Source organism: Natator depressus, chromosome 3 (genome assembly GCF_965152275.1).
Source record: "Natator depressus isolate rNatDep1 chromosome 3, rNatDep2.hap1, whole genome shotgun sequence".
In the NCBI taxonomy this organism is placed as follows: domain Eukaryota; kingdom Metazoa; phylum Chordata; order Testudines; family Cheloniidae; genus Natator; species Natator depressus.
The window spans coordinates 113291511-113315913 of record NC_134236.1 but is presented as its reverse complement, the minus strand read 5'-3'; the positions used below and the strand labels follow the sequence as shown (position 1 = coordinate 113315913).

At 42.7% G+C, this 24403-nt stretch overlaps 1 protein-coding gene across 1 annotated transcript in view; it reads right to left on the bottom strand.

Annotated features, from left to right (window-relative positions):
- The window catches only part of UST (uronyl 2-sulfotransferase), a 279848-nt gene that overhangs the window by 34723 nt on the left and 220722 nt on the right, over window positions 1-24403 (bottom strand). The window contains exon 7 of the mRNA XM_074948584.1: window positions 23586-23743. Coding sequence (XP_074804685.1) covers window positions 23586-23743 — 158 coding nt within the window. The remainder of the gene's footprint in view (window positions 1-23585; window positions 23744-24403) is intronic.

The window sequence follows — 24403 nt, the reverse complement described above, 5'->3', positions numbered from 1 at the left end:
CAATACCCTACATAGTAACAAGAGCAGCAACTTCGTATGATGAAAGACACATAACTTGTACCGATCCTGTGGCACAAGACATGACAGTTAAAAATTACCCCACTGAAGCTCTTCAGTGTGCAAAATGTAATAAAGGGAATCACTCTAAAAAGGTTTGCAATTATGATACATGCAAAGTCAACAGCTGACAGGGGAAAAGTTTTCTGATCACGGTATATTTTTTATTGATACACAGAGTTGATTAGGAGGGAGGCAGAGTAGATTAATTGGGGGACCATGGGGAGAAATGAATTGATTGTAGAGAGACAGAGAGCGTGAGTGAGTGCGTGCATGCACACGCAGAATTGTAATGAGATAATGGATACTGTTCAAGTCAACTGCAGCCGGCTTTGCCTGTGCTCAACTCATTTTACCCACTGATCTCTGGATGCTCAGCCTCCTGCCTTTCTCCTGCTTTGCTGCTGGACTCCCTTCTCTGCCCTCTCCCAGTGAAAAGTCAAGATGCTCAAGTATAGACAAGAGCTGTTCTCCCTCCTGAGCCTGGTGCTATAGTTTGAGTAAGGAAGTTGGGGTAAAAGAATCCGAAGGCGAGTGGTGACCCTGGTGAGAAAGACCTGGGGCAGAGACTGCTGCAGAGAGCAAGAGTACCAGTGAGAGGCGTGCCAGCTCCAGAGAGAGCAGCAAGTCAGGGAGAGAAGAGAAAATGTGCAGGTCACCTGCATTCTTTTTGGCCTTTTAACTTGTGCATTTGGAAAAGTATGGCAATTTGAGAAACTGCCCCACAGCAAAGATTTTTTATTATTCCTCCTTCCCCACCTCCACTTCATTTTTCCTTTCTCCAATACTTACCTATCCTTCCCCCTGAGCACACACCACTTCAGTGGAAATCTCCCAGCTGTACAGGAAGACCCACCCCATGTCAGAGGGCAGATGTGAGGATGCCTTTAAAATCATACATTCCCTGCTGAAATCAGATTGCATGGAGGTACATGAAGAAATTCTCTACGCCAATCTGCATGCTTGGTATCTTAAAGAACCACCCCCCAAAACACACACCTTCTTGCACATGGATTCTATTTTAATATTTTTTCTGGTCTGTTTTCGTGCTTACTCATTCCCCCCCAGGCTGTATGTTAAAAATGTTTTCTGGGCGAGCCCATCAGACCAAACACGGATGCTCATGTGGAATTTATTTAGGGGAGGAGGGGAAACCTGAGTGGTTGTGTTATTCTGAATTCGTTTTATATTTTGTGTGTACATAGTGGAGCTGGAATTTCAGAGTTGGCTTTTGTTTGCATTCATCATGAAACATTTGTTATGTGAGCTGCTGCTACTGCTACCAAAACAGCTGCTGCTACTCCTGCTAGAATATCAGAAACCATCTCAATGTTTTTTTTCCTCTGTAAGACTAGCTGACAAAGCAGGCTCAGACTTTTATGACAAAATTAACATTGTTTGGCCTCACTGCCATTGCAGCTCCTTGGTTTAGCTGGAACATAACTTAAGAAAATATCTGCAAATTAGACCAGCAGTAACAGAAATATACGGAGACTCTCAAAGCACATAGAGTGAAAAGGAAATGGGATCTTCAGGTGGTGTGTACACTGTGCTTGGCAGCTGGATCAGTACCTGGAACACAAACTTTATTTCCCCCTTAAACTGTTCACTTGTTCAGCATTCTAGTAGATTTTTGTTTTGAATAGTAGATCCAACTACCTGAGATCCAGTAATCTACTTTAGGCCTCCCCTCCACTCATTTCTTGCAGTTTGTAAAACTGAAGGCCACATCCTGCTCTGGCCTGCAGTGAATTCTCTGCCACAGGAACCCTATTTTCTTTAACACCCCCTCTCCTATTTTTGCGAATACTGTTGAACTGTAATAATCCTTATTTGTATTCCCCTAGGGCCCAGGGGACCCGTTGAGCAAGTTGGTGTGCAAAGACACAGGCCTTGATCCTGCACTGGTCTCTGTGTTTGTGGACTCTTGCCTGCATAGAACCCCCTTGAAGTCACTGGGGTTCTTTAGTAGTACAGCCTATATGCAATGCAGTGCGGGCTCTAGGCCAAGAAAGAGACAGTCCTACTAATATAAGGAACAGTATATCCCAAACTGTGTATAAGGCTGCTTGTTATTCCACCAAATAAATGGATTTGGAAGCAGTATAAACCATGAACGGGAAGTTTAAAGTATCATTGATTATAGTAAGGACTATGGTTTCACACCAAAGCCCTCATAGGTGGTGGATCCATCACAAAATTCATGCTCACCTTTTACTGATTCCCTCCCAGGAGCCTCCAAAAATTTAAGAAATTGAAGTTTCATCCTTTACTCTTCCGAATGTTTCCCACTTCTGAAAGTGGCTAGGAGACCATCTTAAGATTTCTCTGATGCTGCTAAAATCTTGGGAGTCCCTGGGGAACTAAGAATACTGAAAAACAGTAATACTGTAAAAACCCACACCAGCGCTGGTCCCATGTACTAGACACATACAAATAAAATAGGTTATTTTTGCTACTGTATTCCATGTGTCGTACTGCTTTAGTAAGGACTCTGCAGGAGAGAGATGTGTAGATGGCATCCACTGTAATTCCAATTGATTTTAATTTCTTCAAAAATCTGTTTCTTTATAATTGATAATATATGCTGTTTAACTTTGGGAATATCGTAGCAGGCACTTAAATTTGTAGACACTGGGAAGTAGGGAGCGGCCAATACAGGATTTGATTAATAAAGTATTAAGAAGGATAATATCACTAATGCAAATCAATATGGGTTTATGGAAAACAGATCCTGTCTAACTTAATATTTTTTTTTATAAGATTACAGGTTTGATTGATAAAGGTAATAGTATTGTTGTAACATATTTAGACTTCTGTAAAGTGTTTGACTTGGTACAAAACGACATTTTGATTAAATGAATACAAAATTACATGACACTCAAACGGATTAAACTGGCTAGCTGACAAGTTTCAAACTGTACTTGTAAACAGGGAATCATCACTGAAGCAAGTGTGTTTCCCACTTGGGTCCCACAGGGATTGGTTCTTGGCCCGATGCTATTTAACATTTTTATTATAGACTTGGAAGAAAACATAAGGTCGTTACTGACAAAGTTGGCAGATGACACAAAAAATGGGGGAGTGGTAAATAATGAAGAGGACAGGTCACTGATTCAGAAAGATCTGGACCACTTGGTGAACTGGGCGCAAGCAAATAATGTGTGTTTTAATATGGTTAAATGTAAATGTATACATCTAGGATCAAAAAATATATGCCATAATTACAGAATGGGGACTCCTTCCTGGGAATCAGTGACTCTGAAAAAGATATGGGGGTGGTAGTGGCTAATCAGATGAACATGAGCTCCCAGTGAGACACTGTGGCCAAGGAGCTAATGCGATTCTGGGATGCATAAACAGGGGGAATCTCAAGTAGGAGTAGAGAGGTTATTTTACCTCTGTATTTGGAACTGGGTGAAACTGCTGCTGGAATACTGTGTCCAGTTCTGGTGTCCACAATTCAAGAAGATGTTGATAAATTGGAGAGGGTTCAAAGAAGAGCCATGAAGGGTAGAAAATACGACTTATCGTGGTAGACTCAGAGAGCTTAATCTATTCAGTTCAACAAAGAGAAGGTTAAGGGGTGACTGGATTACAGCCTATAAGTATCTACATGGGGAATAAATATTTAATAATGGGGTCTTAAATCTAGCAGAGAGAGGTGTAACAACCCAGTGGCTGAAAATTGAAGCTAGACAAATTCAGACTGGAAATAAGGCATAAAATTTTAACAGTGAGGGTACTTAACCACTGAACAATTTACCAAGGATCATAGTACATTTTCCATCCCTGACAATTATGAAATCATAATTTGATTTTTTTTCTAAAAGATATGCGTTAGGAATTATTTTGGGGAAGTTCTGTGGTCTGTATTATACAGGAAGTCAGACTAGATTACCCCAATGGTCCCGTTTGGCCTTGGAATTTGTGAATCTATGAAACACTAATGGCACAGGGCAAGAACACCCAGGGTGGGCTGATACAACGTGGTTGGAAGCTACTTCTCTACGTAGAAGCAATTTAAAACACCTGCTAACTTACATATGTACCTACTAGCTTGAAGAGTTGGTAGTACTCAGGCGCGCTAACGGATTGTACCTCCTAGCATACTCCTTTGTGTTGAGGACGGATCCTCCTGGGCTGCATGTAGCCCGTGAGGTGAATCTGGGGGGAAAACAAGAGCCGCACTTTTAGTGCAGTGCTTCATTTGTTACACACAATGGGTAACATGTTCAAAAGCACCTAAGTAATTTAGGAGCCTAAGTCCCAGTTTCAAAAGTGACTCAGGCTCTTAGCAGCCCAAGTCTCACCCACATCTATTTTTAAATGGGAATTGCACACCAATTTCTCCATTCACTGAAATGAAATTATACCCTAAAGTGTTCAAAGGACAGATAGATCAAGTTATATCTACATGGGTAAAGGAAACTATAAACTATTGTGACAAAGTCCTGCTCTACCTTGGTGGGTCTTGCGCTTATTGGCGGATTTGCTCGCCTTGGAGCTTTACGGCAGCCTTCAGCTTGGCCGTTTTTCTGAATTCACAGTCCAGGTCAACTCCTCCTGTGTCTGACCAGGAGTTGGGAGGATTTGGGGGGAACCTGGGCCCGCCCTCTACTCCGGGTTCTAGCCCAGGGCCCTGTGGAATGCAGCTGTCTAGAGTGCCTCCTGGAACAGCTGTGCGACAGCTACAACTCCCTGGGCTACTTCCCCATGGCCTCCTCCCAACACCTTCTTTATCCTCACCATAGGACATTCCTCCTCGTGTCTGATAATGCTTGTACACCTCAGTCCTCCAACAGTCTGCGTTCTCACTCTCAGCTCCTAGTGACTGTTGCTCCCAGCTCCTCACATGCACATCACAAACTGAAGTGAGCTCCTTTTTAAAACCCAGGTGCCCTGATTAGCCTGCCTTAATTGATTCTAGCAGCTTCTTGATTGGCTGCAGGTGTTCTAATTGTCTCCAGAAGGTTCCTGATTGTTCTGGAACCTTCCCTGTTACTTTACCCAGGAAAAGGGACCTACTTAGCCTGGGGCTAATATATCTGCCTTCTATTATTCTCCTATAGCTATCTGGCCTGACCCTGTCACACTATGTTAAACCTCATTTAAACTTCACTCCAATATCCATCCTGAAAAGTACAGTATTTCCCTCAAACACTAGGGTGCACGGTAAAACCCTGTCCTTTTACAGATAATTTGGTCTAATTATCCCATGGTATTCGAGCATCACTGGGATCTGCCAGTTAAAGGAAAAATGAGCTACAGAAATACAAGATGAAGACAATATATTTTAATAATTCATATATATGAACACTCCATATTATCATACTTCATATATTTACATCACTCCAAAGTCCCTGTTAAACAAGAAGGAAGATGAACTGCAATGCTAACCTGAAAACTGAATCAAGCCGCCTAATAAGGCTGCAAAGACATACTGTTCAGAAATTAAATGTCAAGTTACCTTTAGTAATTAATACCTTCAGGACTTCCTGGTTATCTAAAGACGCACTTGGAGAAACCATTTCAAAGCATCAGAGATATCCTCAGTCCCAAGCAACTCCTGGGGCTTTTCCAAGGAGTATCAGAAGTCAGAACAATCAGACAAACATGTAGTCGGCCTACACTGCTATCTTTGTGGGTGGGGAGCTAGGATCTATGTGCAAAAATAAATATGTTGCAGTCTTTGGGGAAGAGTGAGAAAGCCCAAGCCTTATTCTGCTCTGAAAATGACTGTAAATATGGCATTGTGAGGTCCCATGTATATTGTGTCTTTCACATTAAATGAATTCATCTGATGTAGATCAGTGGTGGGCAAACTTTATAGAAATTGTATAGCGGGCCATGAATGCTCACAAAATTGGGGTTGGGGTGCAGGAGGGGGTGCCGGCTCTGGCTGGGGGTGCAGGCTCCAGGGTGGGGCCAGACATGAGGAGTTCAGGCTGTGGGAGGGGGCTCCGAGCTGGGGCAGGTAGGGTCCGGGGGTGAAGGCTCTGGCTGGGGATGAGGGGTTTGTGGTGAAGGAAGGTGTTCTGGGCTGGGACTGAGGGATTCGGAGGGCAGGAGGGGGATCAGGGCTGGGGCAGGGGGTTGAGGCACAGGGGGGTAGCTCAGGGGTGCAAGCTCCAGGCAGCGCTTACCTCCAGCGGCTCCCAGAAGCGGCAGCATGTTTCCCCTTTGGCTCCTACATGGAGGTGCGGCCAGGCAGCTCTGCTGCACACTGCCCTGTCCGCAGGCGCCACCCCTGCAGCTCCCATTGGCCGCAGCTCCCGGCCAATAGGAACTGTGGGGACGGCGCTTGGGGCAGGGACAGCGTGTGGAGTGGAGCCCCCCAGCTGCCCCTATGCATAGGAGCCAAACATGCTGATGTTTCTGGGAGTGCCGGAGTGGGGCAAGCCCCAGACCCCACTTCCCAGCGGGAGCTCAAGGGCCAGATTAAAACCGCTGGTGGGCCATATGCAGCCCGTGGGCCACAGTTTGCCCACCCCTGATGTAAATGATGGTTTTCCCAACTGTCTGCTCTGCAAACTCATCCTAGGATCAAGCTTGGTGCTTAATGACTTGGGGATCACCCCTAGTAATAAAGATTCTGCAGGCCAAACTCTGCCCTCAGGTACATCTGTTCAAGGTTGTTGTTTTTACACAGGTGAAAATGACACCTGTTCAGTTCTCTTGGAGACAGATAGATTATTTATGTGTAGCTGAGGGCAGGATTTGGCCCTACACATTGGAGCTTAGTTAACACAATCCAGCTCCCCTTATATATTATCTTGCCCGAATGGAAGTCAATTATCATAAGAAGTTATGCTGATGTAATTCCTATTCAAATGATCCTTTTTTAAAAAATAATTCATTTTGTGACAGATCATATACAGTAGCAAGTTTTGATCTGACGGTCATGTTATTAATTAATATAACATTGCAATCGTGGTCTGTTATCAAAGAAGGAATGAACTGTCATCTCAAACTTTAATTACCCAGCATAAGAAAGGTTGTGGGGTTTTTGCCATCACTAGCCTGAGATTATGTAAGGGACATATTCAACTAGCTAATATTGCACTGGATCTGAATGCAGCTTTCCCTGCATCCTGAGAGCTTTTGCTTCACTTCTTGCTTATGAACTTTCTAAGTTGCGAGAGTGCAGACAAAAAATGTTCAAGACGTGTGTCAAGGAACCTTGGAGTATTCTCAGATTAAAAGCAGCACTAATGTTATGAGGCTCTGATATCTTAAAAGGATGTTGTGCTCATTACATAAATATATAGTTGCCTGAAAGATACCAACATTGAACTCCTAAAATTAACTCCTGGCAAAGAATATGCATGAATTCTTGACTGACATGCAGCCTACATCGGGCCACAAAAATATTTGATCTTCAATAGACCGAAGCATGAAATTACATCCATGTGGGTTTAGTCTAAAACCAGAAAGCCTATCAATAGTTCTGATAAAAGGAAATTGAAAATAATGCAAGGAGCATGAACATGCGGAATGAAACATAAGCTCTGGAACCTGCAGTATTTCACAACAGAGTTAAAATATGGAGGAGATGCTGTATGTTGGCTTAATTTTCATGATGCAACATGGTTCAAGTACATGCAGCAGTAAGTTTTTAGGGAACTTTACTCGTTCATTCCCCTTGTTAATATTCACAAGGGGAAAGGAACACAAGTCAAAATAGGGAAAGAAAAGGTTAAAGAATATGTAGGTAAGTTAAGTTGGCAGGTCCTGATGAAATTCACCTAAGGGTACTTAAGGCACTAGCTGAAGCTACCTCAGAACTGTAAGCAATTATCTTTGAGAACTCATGGAGGAAGGGTGAGGTCCCAAAGGACTGGAGAATGGCAAACATGGTATTTATCGTCTAAAAGGGTAAAAAAGGGGACCAGGGGAATTATAGACCAATCATCCTAACTATGATACCTGGAAAGTTACTGGAAGCAATTATTAAGCAATCAATTTGTAAGCATCTGGAGGATAATGGGGTTTTAAGGAATAGCCACCACGGCTTTGTCAAGAACAAATCATGCCAAACCAATCTAATTTTCTTCTTTGACAGGGTTATTGCCTAGTCAATGAGGGAAGCTGTATGTGATATATCTTGATTTTAGTAAGGCTTTTGACAAAGTCCCACATGACGTTCTCAAAAGCAAACTAGGGAAATGTGGTCAAATGAAATTACTACTAGATTGGTACACAGATGGTTGAAAGACCATACTCAAAGAATAGTTATTAATGATTCGCTGGTAAACTAGGTGGGCAAATCTAGGGTCCTGCAGGGATCTCTCCTGGGTCTGGTACTATTGAATATTTTTGTTAATGACTTAGATAATGGAGTGGAGGGTATGCTCATAAAATCTGAGGTCACCAAGCAGAAAGGGATGGCAAGCACTTTGGAGGACAAGATGAAATTCAACAGAGACAAGTGCAAATTAGTACACTTAGGAAGAAGAAATCAAAGGGACAACTACAAAATGCGAGTTAACTGGTTAGGTGGTAATACTGCTGAAAAGGATGTGGGAGTTATAGTGAATCACAAATTGAATATGAGTCAACAATATGATGCAGTTGCAAAAAAAGGCTAATATCATTCTGCAGTGTATGTACAGGAGTGTTGTATAAGAAACAGGAGACAACTGTCCTGCCCTACTCAGCACTGGGAAGGCCTCAGCCAGAGTATTGTGTACAATTCTGGGTGCCACACTTTAGGAGATATGGACAAACTGGAGAGGGTCTAGAGGAGAGCAACAAAAATGATAAAAGGTGTGGAAAACCTGGCCTATGATGAAAGGTTAAAAAAAACTAACTATGGCTAGTCTTTGGAAAAAAAGACTGAAGGGAGACCTGATAACAGTCTTCAAGTATGTTATGGGCTATAATAGAGAGGACTGCAATCAACTGTTCTTCATGTCCACTGAAGGTAGGAAAAGTAGTGGGCTTAATCTGTAGCAAGAGAGATTTAGGTTAGATAGGCTTCCAAGGGAGGTTGGGGAATCGCTGCCGGTTTTTAAGAACAGGTTGGACAAACACCTGTCAGGGATGGTCTAGGTTTACTAGACCATGTCTCAATGCAGGGGGCTGGACTAGATGATCTCTTGATATCCCTTCACCCATGGAAAGGCAGATGGTTTTCCCACCACTACCACGCTCAAAGTTTTTATCTTCCCTCTTCGAGCAGCACCCACTTTTTGAGCTAAGCTGATTCCAGCCACCCCAGCTGAAGAAAAATTACAGCTGTTTTGAGCTGCCCTAATCTTCATCCCCTAGAGAACATGTTGATGCAGGTTTGTTTGTGAAGAAGCATGAATCTAACCCAGACTGGAGGATCTTTTGAGTCCATATTGCAAAACAGAGATTCAAGACCAAGGTCCTTATGTGTTTGTTTGTTAAAATCCTCCCTAAAGATCATGTTTAAGATCTTCCCAGTTTTACCACAATGGGATTCAGATTTCCTAAAGACAAAAACCAGAGCTCCTTCCCTTCTAGAGAATTTGACAGATGCAGTCAATGAAGATTTTATATTACATATCTGTCCATGATGCCAGAGCTGGGACCTGAACTTCCCCCAAAGCTTGAGGGGTTTCAGATCCAATGTTCCAATTCAGACTCAACTCTCAGAATCTCATGTCCAAAACTAAGGACCTAAAATAATAATCGAGCAGTTTTCGATGTTGTGTTTGCTAGCATTTAGCAAATTAGAGGTAAAACCTTTTTGGTGGGTGGATTGCGGAACCCCATTGATGTCACTGCATGAATGGGGATGTGCCTGGGCACCCTGCTTTCCCAATCTCTCTCTCTCTCACACACACACACACACAGCTGTGAATTTGGTTTAGGGTAAAAGATTGAACACTATACGCAGAGCTTAAAAACTGTTTGTTTTAGAAGGCACCATTATTTAAGCAATGACTTATAAAATGAGCCAGTTGCTCTAGCTAGTGTGGCTATTAGCATTCTTCTAGGTAATTTTGAAAGCTCACAGATTCAAGAGAGGGAGCAAAGGGGGAATTCCTTCAGCTTTCATATTCTCCTTTTCTCTTTACTGAACAGCATATACATACAAATCTACATTCACTATTGCAAGTTGGTAGAGTGCCTAACTTCCCTAAAAATACTGGAAAAGTAGGGAGATTACACCACCTTCTGGACAAATCATATTAGTTCTTGAACACAATTACTCAGTTCCACTTGCCAGATGGAAAACACACTATGGACTCATTACAGCAGTGTTTCTATAGTTAAGTTGCCCTAGTTAAAACGTTCCCATAATAAACACAACTTTAGGTAACTCCCCGCAAAATTTTGGAAAATGTTCTTTCCATAGAGAATTTGTGATGTGTCATTCTTGCCTTTTGAGAAGTTTGTTTATTTAGGGAAAGGTTGAAGTTAATTGAATTAGCTGGTCTTGGGACAAGAGACCGTAAAAAAGCATATGGAAGGGGGCACATTTTGAAAACTTTTCCAACTTTTTGTTTGTCTGTGTATTACTTAAAATCAACTTGATGTAAAAAATACCTGCACATTTATCTTATGTACTAATCCCTGATGAGAAATAGTGCATGAAGGTGTTTTCTCCAAGCTAGAATGCAAATATATTTAATTATAACAGGTCATTTCAATGCATATATAATTTCCATGAAAAGCCTGGTGAATGTTATAAGCTGCACATCTAACCTACATTTTCAGTTTTCTTTTTTGTCAAAGATAGATTTTAAAATGTAAACTGATCATTGGGCAAACTATTTGAGAAAAGAAAAAAGGATAACTTTAAACAAAAAACAATGCGTCTTTTCCAACTTCTTCTTCTTGCTCTTGGCAGCATTATCTGCACACACATACACTCCATCCTCTTTGAGGGAGGAAAGAAGCAAAGGTGGACTCTCCCCCCACACCACTTTGCTCTCTTTGGATTTCACTCTTGGCTTCATCAACTCCCCCAAAAGAAACTGGCAGTACTGCCACCAAATCACTGGAAGTTCACTCCATTACTGCCCGGAACGGTGGTGTCCCTCATGAACAAGGCAGGGGAACGATTCATGTAAGTATTTAAGGCTAAGGACATCAAAAGGGCTCTATGGAAATACACATCTCCTGTATTACCAAGGAAAGGAGCAAGAAAGGGAAATGGATCTCTCCCCACTCCATTTCCTAGGTACATGAAAACAAACGTCTGAGCACCCTCCATATGTTAGGAAATCTGTTTTGACCTGGTCACCTCAGAGGCAATGAGGAGCTCTTCTTCCACTGGTAGAATCATCACTATGCACATCACCCTTCCAACTGCCCCACTCTGGGGAGGTGGGCAACAAAACCTGCAGTATAGCACTTGGGGAGATGCAGGTAGCTGCAGAAAGAAGCATTAGCACCTTCATCACTCATCCATAGCCCTATAGTAAAGAGAGATGGCAGCATCTCCCTCTTTCACATTTCCTACTGGGTAAAAGAAAAAAGGTAAGTCCTGGAAAAAGTTAGAATCCAAGATGTCTGAAGTGCAAAAAGCTAAGGAACATGAGCATAATTGATTAAAATGATCTTTAAAATGTTTTTTTTATAGACTAACAGATGTATTGGAGCATAAGCTTTCGTGGGTAAACATCCACTTCTTCAGATGCACCCACAAAAGCTTATGCTCTAATACATCTGTTAGTCTATAAGGTGCCACAGGACTCTCTGCTGCTTTTACAGATCCAGACTAACACAGCTACCCCTCTGATACTAAAATGTTTTTGTTACTTGAATGGTTATTAGTAAACTAGATAAAAACATATTCTTCTTGAATGTGACTTTTATACATTGATAGTGTACCTGTAAGAACTTTTAGGAAGTGTGATCTCATTTGCATGTATCTTGCACTGTAATTTCCAAGAATACACACAGACTTCTTACACTTTCCTCTGACAGTAAATTTTGCTCCACTTGACAGCATGAGTCATTGCACTACATGCAATAAAAATAACTGTTTAAAAAACCTAATAACATTTTCTTGCTCCATATTAAAATCTCTGCATTCCTACAGCTATAATTAACTTTCAATGGACAGAAAAATAAATTTCTAGTACCGAGGAAAATTTTTTTTATGGCTTTTGATGCTAAAGCTGACAACATTTATGAGCTTCTATAGAAAGGTGAAGGGATTAGTGTTGTTTGAGGCAATAACAGCGGTTTTTATTGCCTATTCTTTTACATTAGATGTTATTAATTTTCACCTTTTCTGGCATACTGCATGCAATAAAAAGACAGAGTAAAACCCTGTGCTTTTCTCTGCTTTGTGAATATCTTCCATGTTTTTCATTTGCTTTTTAAACCCAAGACTGTATGGGTAAAAAGAACCTGCAATCACCATCTCCTTTCAAAGGCAGCGGGCAATTAGTCAAAGTAACGGATGTAAGGGTCACAAGCCATTTCCACAACCAGCAGAGCTAGTGTAACTCTGGCCACTGTTCTCCTTCAGTTGGGCTCCTAAAACTGTGAGAAAATAGGGAGCAGCAAGAATGCTTACATGTACAATGACTCTCAATCCGGGTCTAGGTTTAGATCAGAACTTTCATGAAGGGGTTTGGTTTAAACTCACTAGATAGGAAGGGACCAGCTGGGAAGTATGGATACAAAGTCACATTTTCCCAAAATTCTGAAGTGTTCCAATCCAAGGCTTTGGGATTGAGCATATCTCTGCTTAAAAGATGGGGGGGGAAAAAAGGCAAAGAAGTAGAAAATTCTAGTGCTATAGAATTAGAGTCTAGTAAATTGACACTATCACTTGTTTCCCACACGTTCAAAGCACTTTCATATTGCATCTCCCCCCACTCCACCTCCTAAGGAACAGGAGGTGGGGTGGGGGAAGACAGAGTATGTTTGTTACATGATTGCAGTTAGCCAAGAGCAGCGATGTAATAGCTCACTTATGAGACACGCTGCGTTTGCACACGAGCTTTTTTATTCACTCATGAAAAATCTGCTATGTGAATCCCCCTGTATTCTCTCTGTGTATTGCACCCCTCAAATAGGTATGGACCCTTATCACAAAGCAGATATCTGGAAAATATTATGCCGATGGTTGACCCCATGTTCTATCAATTTGTGTTCCAATTCACTCCCTAGCTCCTCCAACCTTGGAAAGGCTGTGATATCTGGTGCCTAAAGGAAGGATGAACTACATACTAGTCTTTTTAGTAAACCCCTCCTATCAAACCAAGAGTTGCAATGACAGACTCCAGAGAGGCCACATCCAATGCTGCTCAACTGGAAGACTCAGTCAACCCAATACATCCTTGTGCAGGTGAAGATGAAATAAGTGTAAACAGCAGGGAGAGTGGGATCCAGAAATGTACTCGTCTTCCCTGCTTCAAAATATCTGTCTGGTTCAGGAAGGAAACACTGACATATTTGGGAGCACTAAGGAAGATTCAGTTCCTTACTAATGACCAGGTAGGTGTTTAAGGGTTGGAGCTTGTGTGTGGAGGACAGGTGTTGTTAGCAGGGGACAAAGCTGTGTGTGACTTCACCAATGCCATGAACATTTTAACAAAAATGTTAGGTATCCAGGGCCGGTATAATGTTTACAGCTGTGTCAAGTGATTCTCATTTCAAGTATTCACAGAGAGAACACCAGAGATCCTGAGCCGCACTTTTCTCAGATAAAGCAACAAATCTAAGAGACCCAGGTTCAGGAGTCATTTCAGGGATAAAAAGTGGAAGTCTGAAATCAGGAGAAAGAGTTATTTCTTCCAGCAGTCAGCCTCATAGCCTTTCACTGTCCTCCAGCTGGCAAGAGACTCCTTATTAATTTGGGGCAAGGACACTTTTGGGCAAGTTGGTAAAAAAAATTGCCATTCTACTGCATTTTATCCGATGCTACCATTAAGAAAAAAATTAAATCAAAAGAAAGAATTGAAAAAACCCAGAAAGCAAACATACAGCTTTAAAGCATTCTGGAGGATGAAAACAATGTTACTAATGAAACTTAGCCACTATATAAAACACTAGCATTTCATTGTACAGTATTATAAAGATGTATAATGCTTAAAATATTAGGCATATGGATTAACAAAGATTGACATGTTTATTCACGTGGTAAAAAACTAATTTTCCTGATGTTCTTTACTGCTAACATTTTCTGTGGTGCAGATTTATTATTGTTTTTAGACCCCCAAAATTTGAAAAATATGCTGGCATGCATTTCAGAACTGCGAGTTTAATGCAGTTAAAAAAAGAAGTCTACATAGACTAGATACACAGTAGCTAGTAAACCAAGCTAATTGAATTTAAAATTTCAAACACTGCATAGTTTGTGAATAACAGTGATTGAAGAGTTTAATAATGTTTTGTTTTAAAAAAAATCTTTGCATTACCCTCCTCCCAGCTTACATAAATTAAATTTCAAAAGAAAATATCACTAGTGTTACTGAGAAAAATACCCACAATCATAACCCATTAAGTTGGCACCTCTGTCATTATACATGGATGAATAATGGAACTCTTCTATCATGGCAAATTAGAGAATGGGTGTAGAAACTTAGCTTAATAGTGCTCTAGCCATTATATTTTGCTATTTTAACACATGTACTGGATGATTTCTGAAGGCAAGGTGTTTGGTCTTTGGTGTTTAGTCAGAACAACTACAACCAACAAAAAACAAAGTAACAGTTTGATCAACTTGAGTAAATTTAATGATTGCAAATGTTATATCTGGAAATAGGTTATACTGTTGGGAAAGGAAGAAGGGGGAAGTTGATTAAAATTTGCATAGTCCAGATAGAAGAATAAATAGGAAAGAAAAACGTATAGGACTCAATTCACTCCAGGTTCCCATAAGCATCGTCTTGATGGCAGGAAGTTCACCTGGATGGGGGGGATGCAGTACTATAAGGCACTTATAACCTCCACTCTGCCTGGAGATCAGGAGCTAGCCAGTGTAGTCCCAAAAGTTGGCAGTTCTGGACAGGGAAAACACTTGGTAAGGGATCCCAGAAAATGCATTGATTCATAGAATCATAGAAATGTAGGACTGAAAGGGGCCTCAATAGGTCTAGTCCAGTCCTCTGCACTGAGGCAGGACTAAGTCCATGTCTACACTACACAATTAAATCAACCTATGTTAGGTCGACTTACAGCCACCACAGTAATTACTGTGGTTTTTCATGTCCACATTACCCTCCTTCTGTTAGAGGTACGTGTCCTCAGCAGGAGCGCTTGCACCGATTTAAGAGGGGTAGGGTAGGGGGCTCAGAAACTAGGCTCTCAGCTCGGCACCGAGCTCCCACATGCGAGCTTAGCTACTGCCCAGGTTCTCATCTCCCTGCAGAGCTCCAACCTGGAGCCATTCCTCTAAGCTCCCCACTCCCCATGGGAGGGAGCTCCCTGTGGAGTGGGGAGCTGAGAGCTCCACGTGGAGCAGGGAGCCCACAGCCTGGACTCTCAGTGTCGGGCAGTGATGATCTATCTCTCAGGACTGCTGGAACCACCCCCCCGCCCATCAACTTCAGCCAGGTACACAGGCATGCACACTCCCCCATTTAGAGCCCTGAGAATTTTTGAAATTCCTCTTCCTGTTTGCTTGGCATGGACAGTTCACATAGCATCTTCCTAGCTGACCAGGTTGGCTTTCCAAACGTGCTTCTGCCTGTCGTACATAGGAGTTGTTTTATCTGTGGGGAGAGAAGGCCGTGCAGTCGCAGCTCTGATCCAACCTATGAAACTTTTTCATACCTACGAGCATGTTCCTGGCCCGTTGCAGTACCCCTGCACTCCACTCCTAGTGACACGTTCCATAATGACAGCTGGACTTGCACAAAGCTGTGGGAGCCTCATTTGAGAGAGTGCTCCTCAGTGTCATGTCCCTTGTAATATATGGAAATCTGGGTATTGCTGATTAATAAAAAATTAGTCTTAGAACTACAACAAATCTTTGTGTCCTACACATGGTGGTTGCTGCAGAAATTCATACACAGTGGCAATTGGCACATTTGCATACTACAATTAACTCTCAGGCAGCAACCATTACAAGGGTCATTCAAAGGGGCAAGTAAACAATATCTGACTGAATGCAGTATAGAAAGACACATTACTGGGGCTCATTGTCAAAATGCTGCTTCAAAGCCTTCCTGGTTCAAATAGCTCCCCACTGAGCCCCTCTAATAGCCCTGGTATCTGGCTGCTCAAAATGAGCCACCAGGCAATCTACCTCAGTGCTTCACTCCTGGGGAAACTTTTCCTCTTTGGCTTCACCAATGTTATGCAGAGCACAGCAGGCTGCTATGACTGTGGGAATATTTTCCTCATTGAGGTCTAACCTTCCATAAAGGGTTCCATTGATCCTTTAATCTGCCAAAAGCACATTCAATGATCATTTTGCACCTGCTCAACCTATTGCTGAAGCACTCCTTGCTGCTGTCAAGGTTTCCGGTGTAAGGCTTCATGAGCCATGGGAGTAAGGGATACACTGGGTCTCCCAGGATCACCAGGTGCATTTCAACATCCCCCATTGGAATCTTCTGGTCTGGAAAGAAAGTCCCTGCTTGCAGCTTTCTGTACAGGCTAGTGTTCCTGAAGATGCATGCATCATGCACCTTCCATGACCGCTTCGTGTTTATGTCAGGGAAACTACCCTGGTGCTCCACCAGCACCTGCAATACCATAGAGAGGTAGCCCTTTCTGTTGATATACTGAACTTTGTCACAAGATGGCCTCGGGCCAAAATGGGGATATGCATGCCATCTATCTTCCCACCACAGTTAGGGAATCCCATTGCTGCAAAGCCAGCCATTATTTCCCACACATTACCCAGAGTCACAGTCCTTCACAGCAGGAGGCAATTAATGGCCCTGCACATTTGCATAACCCGAACCCCTGTGGTGGACGTCTGAACTCCAAACTGATTCATGACTGACCGGTAGCATCCTGGAGTTGCCAGCTTCCACACAACGATCACCACTTGCTTTTCCATCGTGAGGGAAGCTCTCATTTTGGTGTCCTTGTTCTGGAGGGAAGGGCAGAGCTCTGCACACAGCTCCAGGAAGGTGGCTTTGCACATCCGAAAATTCTGCAGCCACTGCCTGTTATCCCACACCTGCATCACATTCCAATCCCTCCACTCAGTACTTGTTTCCTGAACCCAATAGTGAAAATCCACTTTGTGCGGCTGCACCGTGAATTCCAACATCAATCTTGAATTGTTTCTTTCCATGGCACACAGCAGGGTGGGCACCACAGATTCATTTTCAGATTCGCAGTTCATGAAATACTGCAGGATCAGCCACATGGTGTTCATAATGCTCATTACAAGACTGGTGACTGGTGAGCAGTACAGGATCCATGCTTCCAGGCAGAGATGGCGGGCGCACAGTTTGCAGAAGAAGTTGAACAACGGCACAAAATATGGACAGAAGCTCACGGAATGATGGGACAGAGAAAACTGCATCATGGGATGGTGAGCCCACCCCATGATGCATTGTGATCCATTCCCAGAACTCCTAGCAGCAGAAGGAGGCGATTTGCGCAGTGGGATAGCTACCCCTACCCATAGTGCACTGTTCTCTCTGTCGGTGCTAGAGCATCAGCTGTGGATGCACTCTGCCAACACAAGGAGCGTTTGTTACCCAGGGTTTTCAGGACCCAAAGCAGTGTTAACTTTACTGTTCTCTCCAGGTGGTCTCAGGAATAAATTAATGGGGGCACAGCTCATCCGTCTGACAAATAATTGGCACAAGCAGGAGTGCTTTCATCTAAAACTGGTTTTTTTTAATTAGATTTCAAGAACACACACACACACACGCTGTCACAGTAGGGTTAAAGCATTTCAAAACATTTATTGTTACCCAAAAAGTCTGAAACGGTTCTGAGGGATCAGACGACAGGCTTCGGGGGGCCCCACCTTTGGTCTAGCCACTGGGGTATCATATCCTTGCCCAAAGAAAGCTTCCTCAGACTGCTCCAAAGCAAATTCTTTCGCCTAATCTTTTATAGCTAATTTCAAACAAAGCACATAACCTATTGTGACTCCTAGTGGGTCACCATGGTAACTCTTAATGGGTCACCAGTTCTCCTACTTTCAGCAAAACTACTCAATCTCTTATAATCAAAACATTTCTAGTCATAATAATAAAACTTACATGTCAAAGGTGTCAGGGCTCATACGACCAAGGTCGGCTGCCCAAACATTCCTTCTATTCTCACAATAAATTCACTTCTTATCCCATTCTCCCATTTTGATAGCAAAGTGCAAATGTGCCTCTCAGGGCCTAAGATTTTCCTAGCTGTGTGATCTTTAGTTTTCAGCTGGCAGTGGCTGAAAATTCAAAATTGCTGACTGCAGTACTGTCAAATTCTAGGGTACATGTAGGAATGTCAAATTCTGGGGTAACGTTGTGTGAACATGCACAAGTGATGCAAATACAGCGGTTTATGGTTGTCAACATAACTTAAGTTGACAACCATGTAGTGGAGACATGGCCTTAGTCTCAGATCCTATCCCATTTACACTGAAGTTCACTATGTTAGTCATCCAATCACTGCTAACCTTTTGGTGAAAACAAACAAAGAAGCCATTTAACATTTGGGCTGTTGCTGCGTTTTCTGTTATTGTCTTTCCCTTCTCACTGAGTAAAGGACCTACCCTATATCCTTGGTCTTCCTCTTGCTTCTAATGTATTTGTAAAATATTTTCTTGTTACCCTTTATGTCCCTAGCTAATTTAATCTTGATTGTGCCTTGGCCTTTCTAATTTTATCTCTACATGCTTGTGTTCTTTTATGTTCATCTTTTGTAATCTGATCTAGTTTCCACTTTTTGTATAACTCTTTTTTGTTTCAGGTGATTGAAGATCTCTTGGTTAAGCCAGAGTGGTCTCTTACCACACTTTTCTACATGTTGGGATAGTTTGCTCTTGTGCCCTTAATAATGTCTCATTAAAAAGCTGCCAGATCTCCTGGACTCTCTTTTCCCTTAGACTTGCTCCCCATGGGATCTTCCCCACAATTCTTTGAGTTTGCTAACATCTGCCTTCTTGAGTGCACTGTCTTTATTCTGCCATTTTTCCTCTTACCACTCCTTAGAATCAAAAATTCTACCATTTCATGATCACTTTCACCCAAGTTGCCTTCCACCTTCACATTCTCAGCCAGTTCCTGCTTATCTGTCAGAATCAAATCTAGAACAACCTCTCCCCTAGTCACTCTGTCCAACTCCTGTTATAAAAAACTGTATCCAGTGCATTCCGAGAACTTGTTGGATAATCTGTGCCTGCTGTATTATTTTCCCAATAGATGTCTAGGTAGTTGAAGTTCTGCAACACCACCAAACCTGTTCTTCGTAGTTTAAAAAAAAAAACCCTCAACCTTTTCTTCCTGGTTAGGTGGTCTATAGTAGACCCCCTATCAAATCATCACCTTTGGTTTTTTACCCCTTTTATCCTTACCCAGACACTTCCAACGGGTCTGCCTTCCATTTCTATCTCAACCTCAGTGCAAGCATATACATCTTTGATATACAAGGCAACACCTTCTCCCTTTTTTCCCCTGCCTGTCCTTCCTGATAAGCTGTTCCAATCTATACCAATATTCCAGTAATGTAAATGATCATACATGTCTCTGTATGCCAATTATATCATAACTGTGATTATTCACTAGTATTTCTAGTTGTACCTGTTGTTCCCTACACTTGCATTAGTATACAGACATCTCTATATTCCCTCATCTCTCCTTTGCCCCCTGTTGTGATTGCCCATGTTTCCACCAGATTCTGATCCTTCACCCAGGTCCATGTTTTAGACTTACCTGTGGGCTTTTGTCCCCTTTGTCCCCCATTGAACTCATTTTTATGCCTGCCTCACTAGGTCAGCCCATCCATATCTGAAGGTGCTCTTCCCCTTTCTTAATAGGTGGACCCCATCTCTGCTCAGCAGTCCCTCTTGGAACAGCATCCCATGGTCAAGGAAGCTGTAGCCCTCCTGCATGCATTCACTTTCAGGATATGTCTGTCTCTGCTTGACTGAAAGGACTGATGCGAACACCACCTGCACCCTCACTCTTTCACCCTCCTCCCAGAGCCAGAGTAACATGGCTGCTCCTCCTCCACCTTTGGGGAGATTCCTCATCCCTCATTGCCAGGCCAGCAGCCTGTTTTTTAAATCTCTATGGACAACGGGTTGGTAGTCTATGTGGAGCACTGCCTGCTGCCAGACATAGCCATCATCCAGTTTCCTCCCTGTGAAGCAGCCATTTCCTCCTCCCTGGTGGTGCTACTGCAGTCTTTGCCAGCTGGATTTCTTCTCAACCTTGTACATCTCCATATGCATATTTCAATTAATTCCTTGTGTGTACAGGTGCTCCTCAGCCTAGCCACCTCCTCCTGTAGCTCTCCCACCTGCTTCCTGAGAGATTCTACCAGTAGGCACTCTAACACGGGATGGTTTACCCATCCTGGATTTTATGATGGGAAATGCAGGCTACAGTCTGTTCAAATCCACACCAGGACCTGAGTAGAGGGATCCGTGGTCAAGGTTCTCTGCTCGGACACAGGTGCAGGTGGAGGAGCCAGCAGCGGTGTTGGCATTGGCTATGCTGCCTTTCTGAATCATGGTGATTTTATTCTTTCTCCTTCCTACAAACTCCCCTCTTTGCTAGCTCCCCTTGATTGCTTAGCATCTGGCTTTAAAACCCTTCTCTTCTAGGTCAGTCCTGACTCTCTTTAACATACCTGGGAAGGGTGATCAAGGATCAAAGGACAGGAGGGGAGAGCCTTGCAAGTGCACACTTGGCTAGCAGGCCTCTGGTCCCTATTCCCACACAGTCCCCAGATACACAATCCCTGAAGAGACCACACTAAACTTCAAGCAAGCCAAAAGGAAAAACAGACAGACAAGCAAGCACATTCACTCCAAGAATTAGTACTTGCTCCTCCTTCACCAGAGGAGCTCTATCCCAAACTTCCCTGTTTGCTGTCCCCTGTTCACTAGCTCCTTCTGGCCCCTTAGGGTACATCTATAAAGGGATAAAAAACCTTGTGACTGGCCCAGGTCAGCAGACTCGTGCTCTGGTCTGAAAACCTCAAGTCTGAGCTCTGGGACCCTGTGAGGTGGGAAGGTCCCAGAGCTTGGGCTCCAGCCCAAGCCCGAACATCTACACAGCAATTTTTCAGCCTGGAGCTCCAGCCCAAGTCAGCTGACCGTGGCCAGCTGTGCGTATTTTATCCCTGTGCAGATGTACCCTTAGTGTCTGACTTTTAAGCCTTCTCTCTGAGGTCAGCCCTGCCCCCTCCTTAACTCACAAGGAAGGATGATCAAGGATCAAATGACAGGAGGCTAGAGCCCTTGCTAGTGCACGCTCAGCTAGCAGGCCTCTCCCAGACCACTATGAATATGTAATTTTCTAAAATCAGGACGATTTTCCAGATTCTCTCTCTGATTTTAGAAAATTACCCAGTGGTCTTTTCATCAAATTATGTGATTTCCCAGCCTCCCCTGGCTTGGGTACCTGCCCCGTACACCAGTCTGAATATTAACTTGAATGGAATGTGATCTTATACTAATTTGAATAAAATCAAGTTAATAAATGACTTAACCCCATGCCCTTAATTCATTGTATCAAGTGAAACTAACATTTCCCTAACCGACTTCCTAACCTATCTTCACCTGTGACTAACAAAGACTGCTTTCATTTGACTATCCTTGGCTTCAGAACTTAACACAAGTGTTGATAGCTAGCTAACCAATCTCACAAATTGCAAAATGCAGTGAGTTGAGAGTTTATGGTTACAGAAAGTTCCGTGACTAGGTGATTACTGGTTGTTCTTATCTCAGTATATTCAGCTGATGACATTTTCCCACCATTCATCCTTTATCTTCAAAAAGCTGCAAGACAGCCAAGGTAAAAACCCTTAAAACATTAGGTGACGTAGCAGATTAGTGCACTAATCCATCAACTGTGAAGATCTAATTTTAAGTCCTTGCTCAAGTCACAAATAGAAAATCATTTTGTAGTCCTTTCATAGGCAGTTCTGGACATCTGTTGCTTTCACAACCAGGTAATTTGTCATGATAGTAATATCAGTGCTGTTCATGAAGCCTCTTAAGGAATGGAACAGCAAAGGGTGTTTTAGATCAGCACTAAGGTGCACTGAGGAGAGTGGCCTAAGAACTCTTACATGGAATTTACCTACATTATTCTCAGCTCTGTCTGGTTCTATTAGCCCTTATATTCATGAGCATCAAACTTACTCACAATTTAAAAATAAATACAGTGAAAACAAAACATCTGTGTGCGCAAGGAGTAGAGAAGAGAAGCAGGGTATTAACAAGGACGTTCCTGCCAGGACCAGCTCGGTTTTTTGCCGCCCCAAGCTCTGAGAGTGCACCTGCTCAAGCCAAAAAAAAAAAAAAAAAAGAAGGGTGGCCGGAATGCCGCCCACTGGAATTGTGCTGCCCCAAGCACGTGCTTGCTTTGCTGGTGCCTGGAGCCGGTCCTGATTCCTGCTCACTTATTCTTCAGACTTAACACATATAGTTAAAAAATAAAAAGGAAATGAAATTTAATTGAGCATGAAGAACATTGTCAAAAGAGACGGATGCTCAGAGATTTCTGTAGTAAATGGCATTATCCTACAGTATCTGTGCAGGAAAGAAAGGGGCAAATTCTGCTCTCACATAGCAAGACACGGGAGAGGAAACCACGTACCAAGATCTCCCCAGATATGAACCTTCAGAGCTGGACCATGTTCCCTCATGAGGCAGAGGGACGCTGCCACACAAAGAAGGGAGGTGGTAAGGAGCTCAAGGATCTCTGGGTGAATCTGACATCACCTCTGTAGATCTCAGTGGCATCACTATGAAAAGCAAGACCCTCTGTGTTGCTTGCCAGCTTTCCCCGCCCCCTTCCTTCAGAAGGCATTGTATCTCAATAATGCTACACACTACTCCCTTTGACTGGGGAAAACTACAGAAGGGAAAATTTAAGGAGGAAGGAGCAGTGGGGAAAACCTCATACAGATCCCCACTGGGAAATCTACACAGAGTTAAAAAAGCATCTTGCTCCCTGTCTCCCTTCCTGCTGCTCTAACACCCTTGTCCTACCCCACTCCTTTCCACTCTCCATAAACCAGAAAGAGCATCTGGCCCAAAGACAGGAGCTGCTCTCACTAACATACAATTCTCTTCCTTCTTGTTATTTTTTTTTATTATTACGAATAGCTCCATGACTGCATAGGATATGACAGCAAATTAACAACTACACTATTTTTTTAAATAGCTGCATTATCTGTCTTATTTACAAGCAGCTAATTTAAATGACAGTGCTTTTGCTTTGCCTCACTATGACCACATTTAGTGGAGGATAAGCAAAACTGTCAACTTCATATTCTTCTGCATCTAAGAGATAAAAGCATAAAGGCTCACCCCTTCCATTTAAATCCTCTCCCCTAAAAGGGGAATCCTCTTTTTATTGAAAGGCTAAGAGACAACACCTAACCTTTGAACAGCTCTGGGCATCTTGCAACAGTTTCTATAAGGAGTGATCTTGTAACAGGAAAGTTACCTGGGTTTTTGTAGATGCTGAGCACGTCCTTGAAATAATGAGGTAAGAATCTTTCCAGTAAAAGCAGCACATCCTCTAGCTCTTCCAGAATCCCCACAAGCAGGAAATTTTCATTCACGTTCAGTTTTGCTCTTTCGAGGGCCCATTCCCCAGGCTCCCTTTATGGATTAAAAAAAAAAAAAAAAGTCTTCAAATGGTGTGTTTGCTTTGGAAATTCAAATGAGCACGATTGCTAGAAAAAAAATTATGGTGGAAAGAGCAGTGGGGAAAACCTCACACAGATCCCCATGGAGAAACCTATACGAAGTTAAGAAAGCATCTTGGTTCCCTGTCTCAAATACGCTCATACAGTGGACCCTTGCTAGAGCGTGTGTCGCCATAGCGCAGATTCACATATAGCGCGGTCGCGCCAATGGATCCTAAATTTAAATATTTAAATTGGAATCCATGGTAATGCGGCCCCCGTTATAACGCGGTACCGCGCATGGATCCCGTGTTCCAGCGCGGGTCCAGCGTATAAGTTTTTTCATAGATTTGCAAGCAGGCTTTGTGATATTATGCTTATTGGAGTTATGATCAGATGGAAAAAGATCTGGAAAGAAAATGGAAGGATAGAAAGGTCTATGTGGCTTCCAAAGCTCATTATGAATCATACAGAAGCAGGTTAGCTTGTAAAAATGTGACTATTTTATGATTAAGTTAGATACAGTATAGTAGTACTAAATTCTCTAGACAGCTTTCACTGAGAGAGGTTCCAAACCTCTCACCCATAAAACAGCATCAGCTCAGAAAATTTACAGCATGTGACAAAAAAGTTA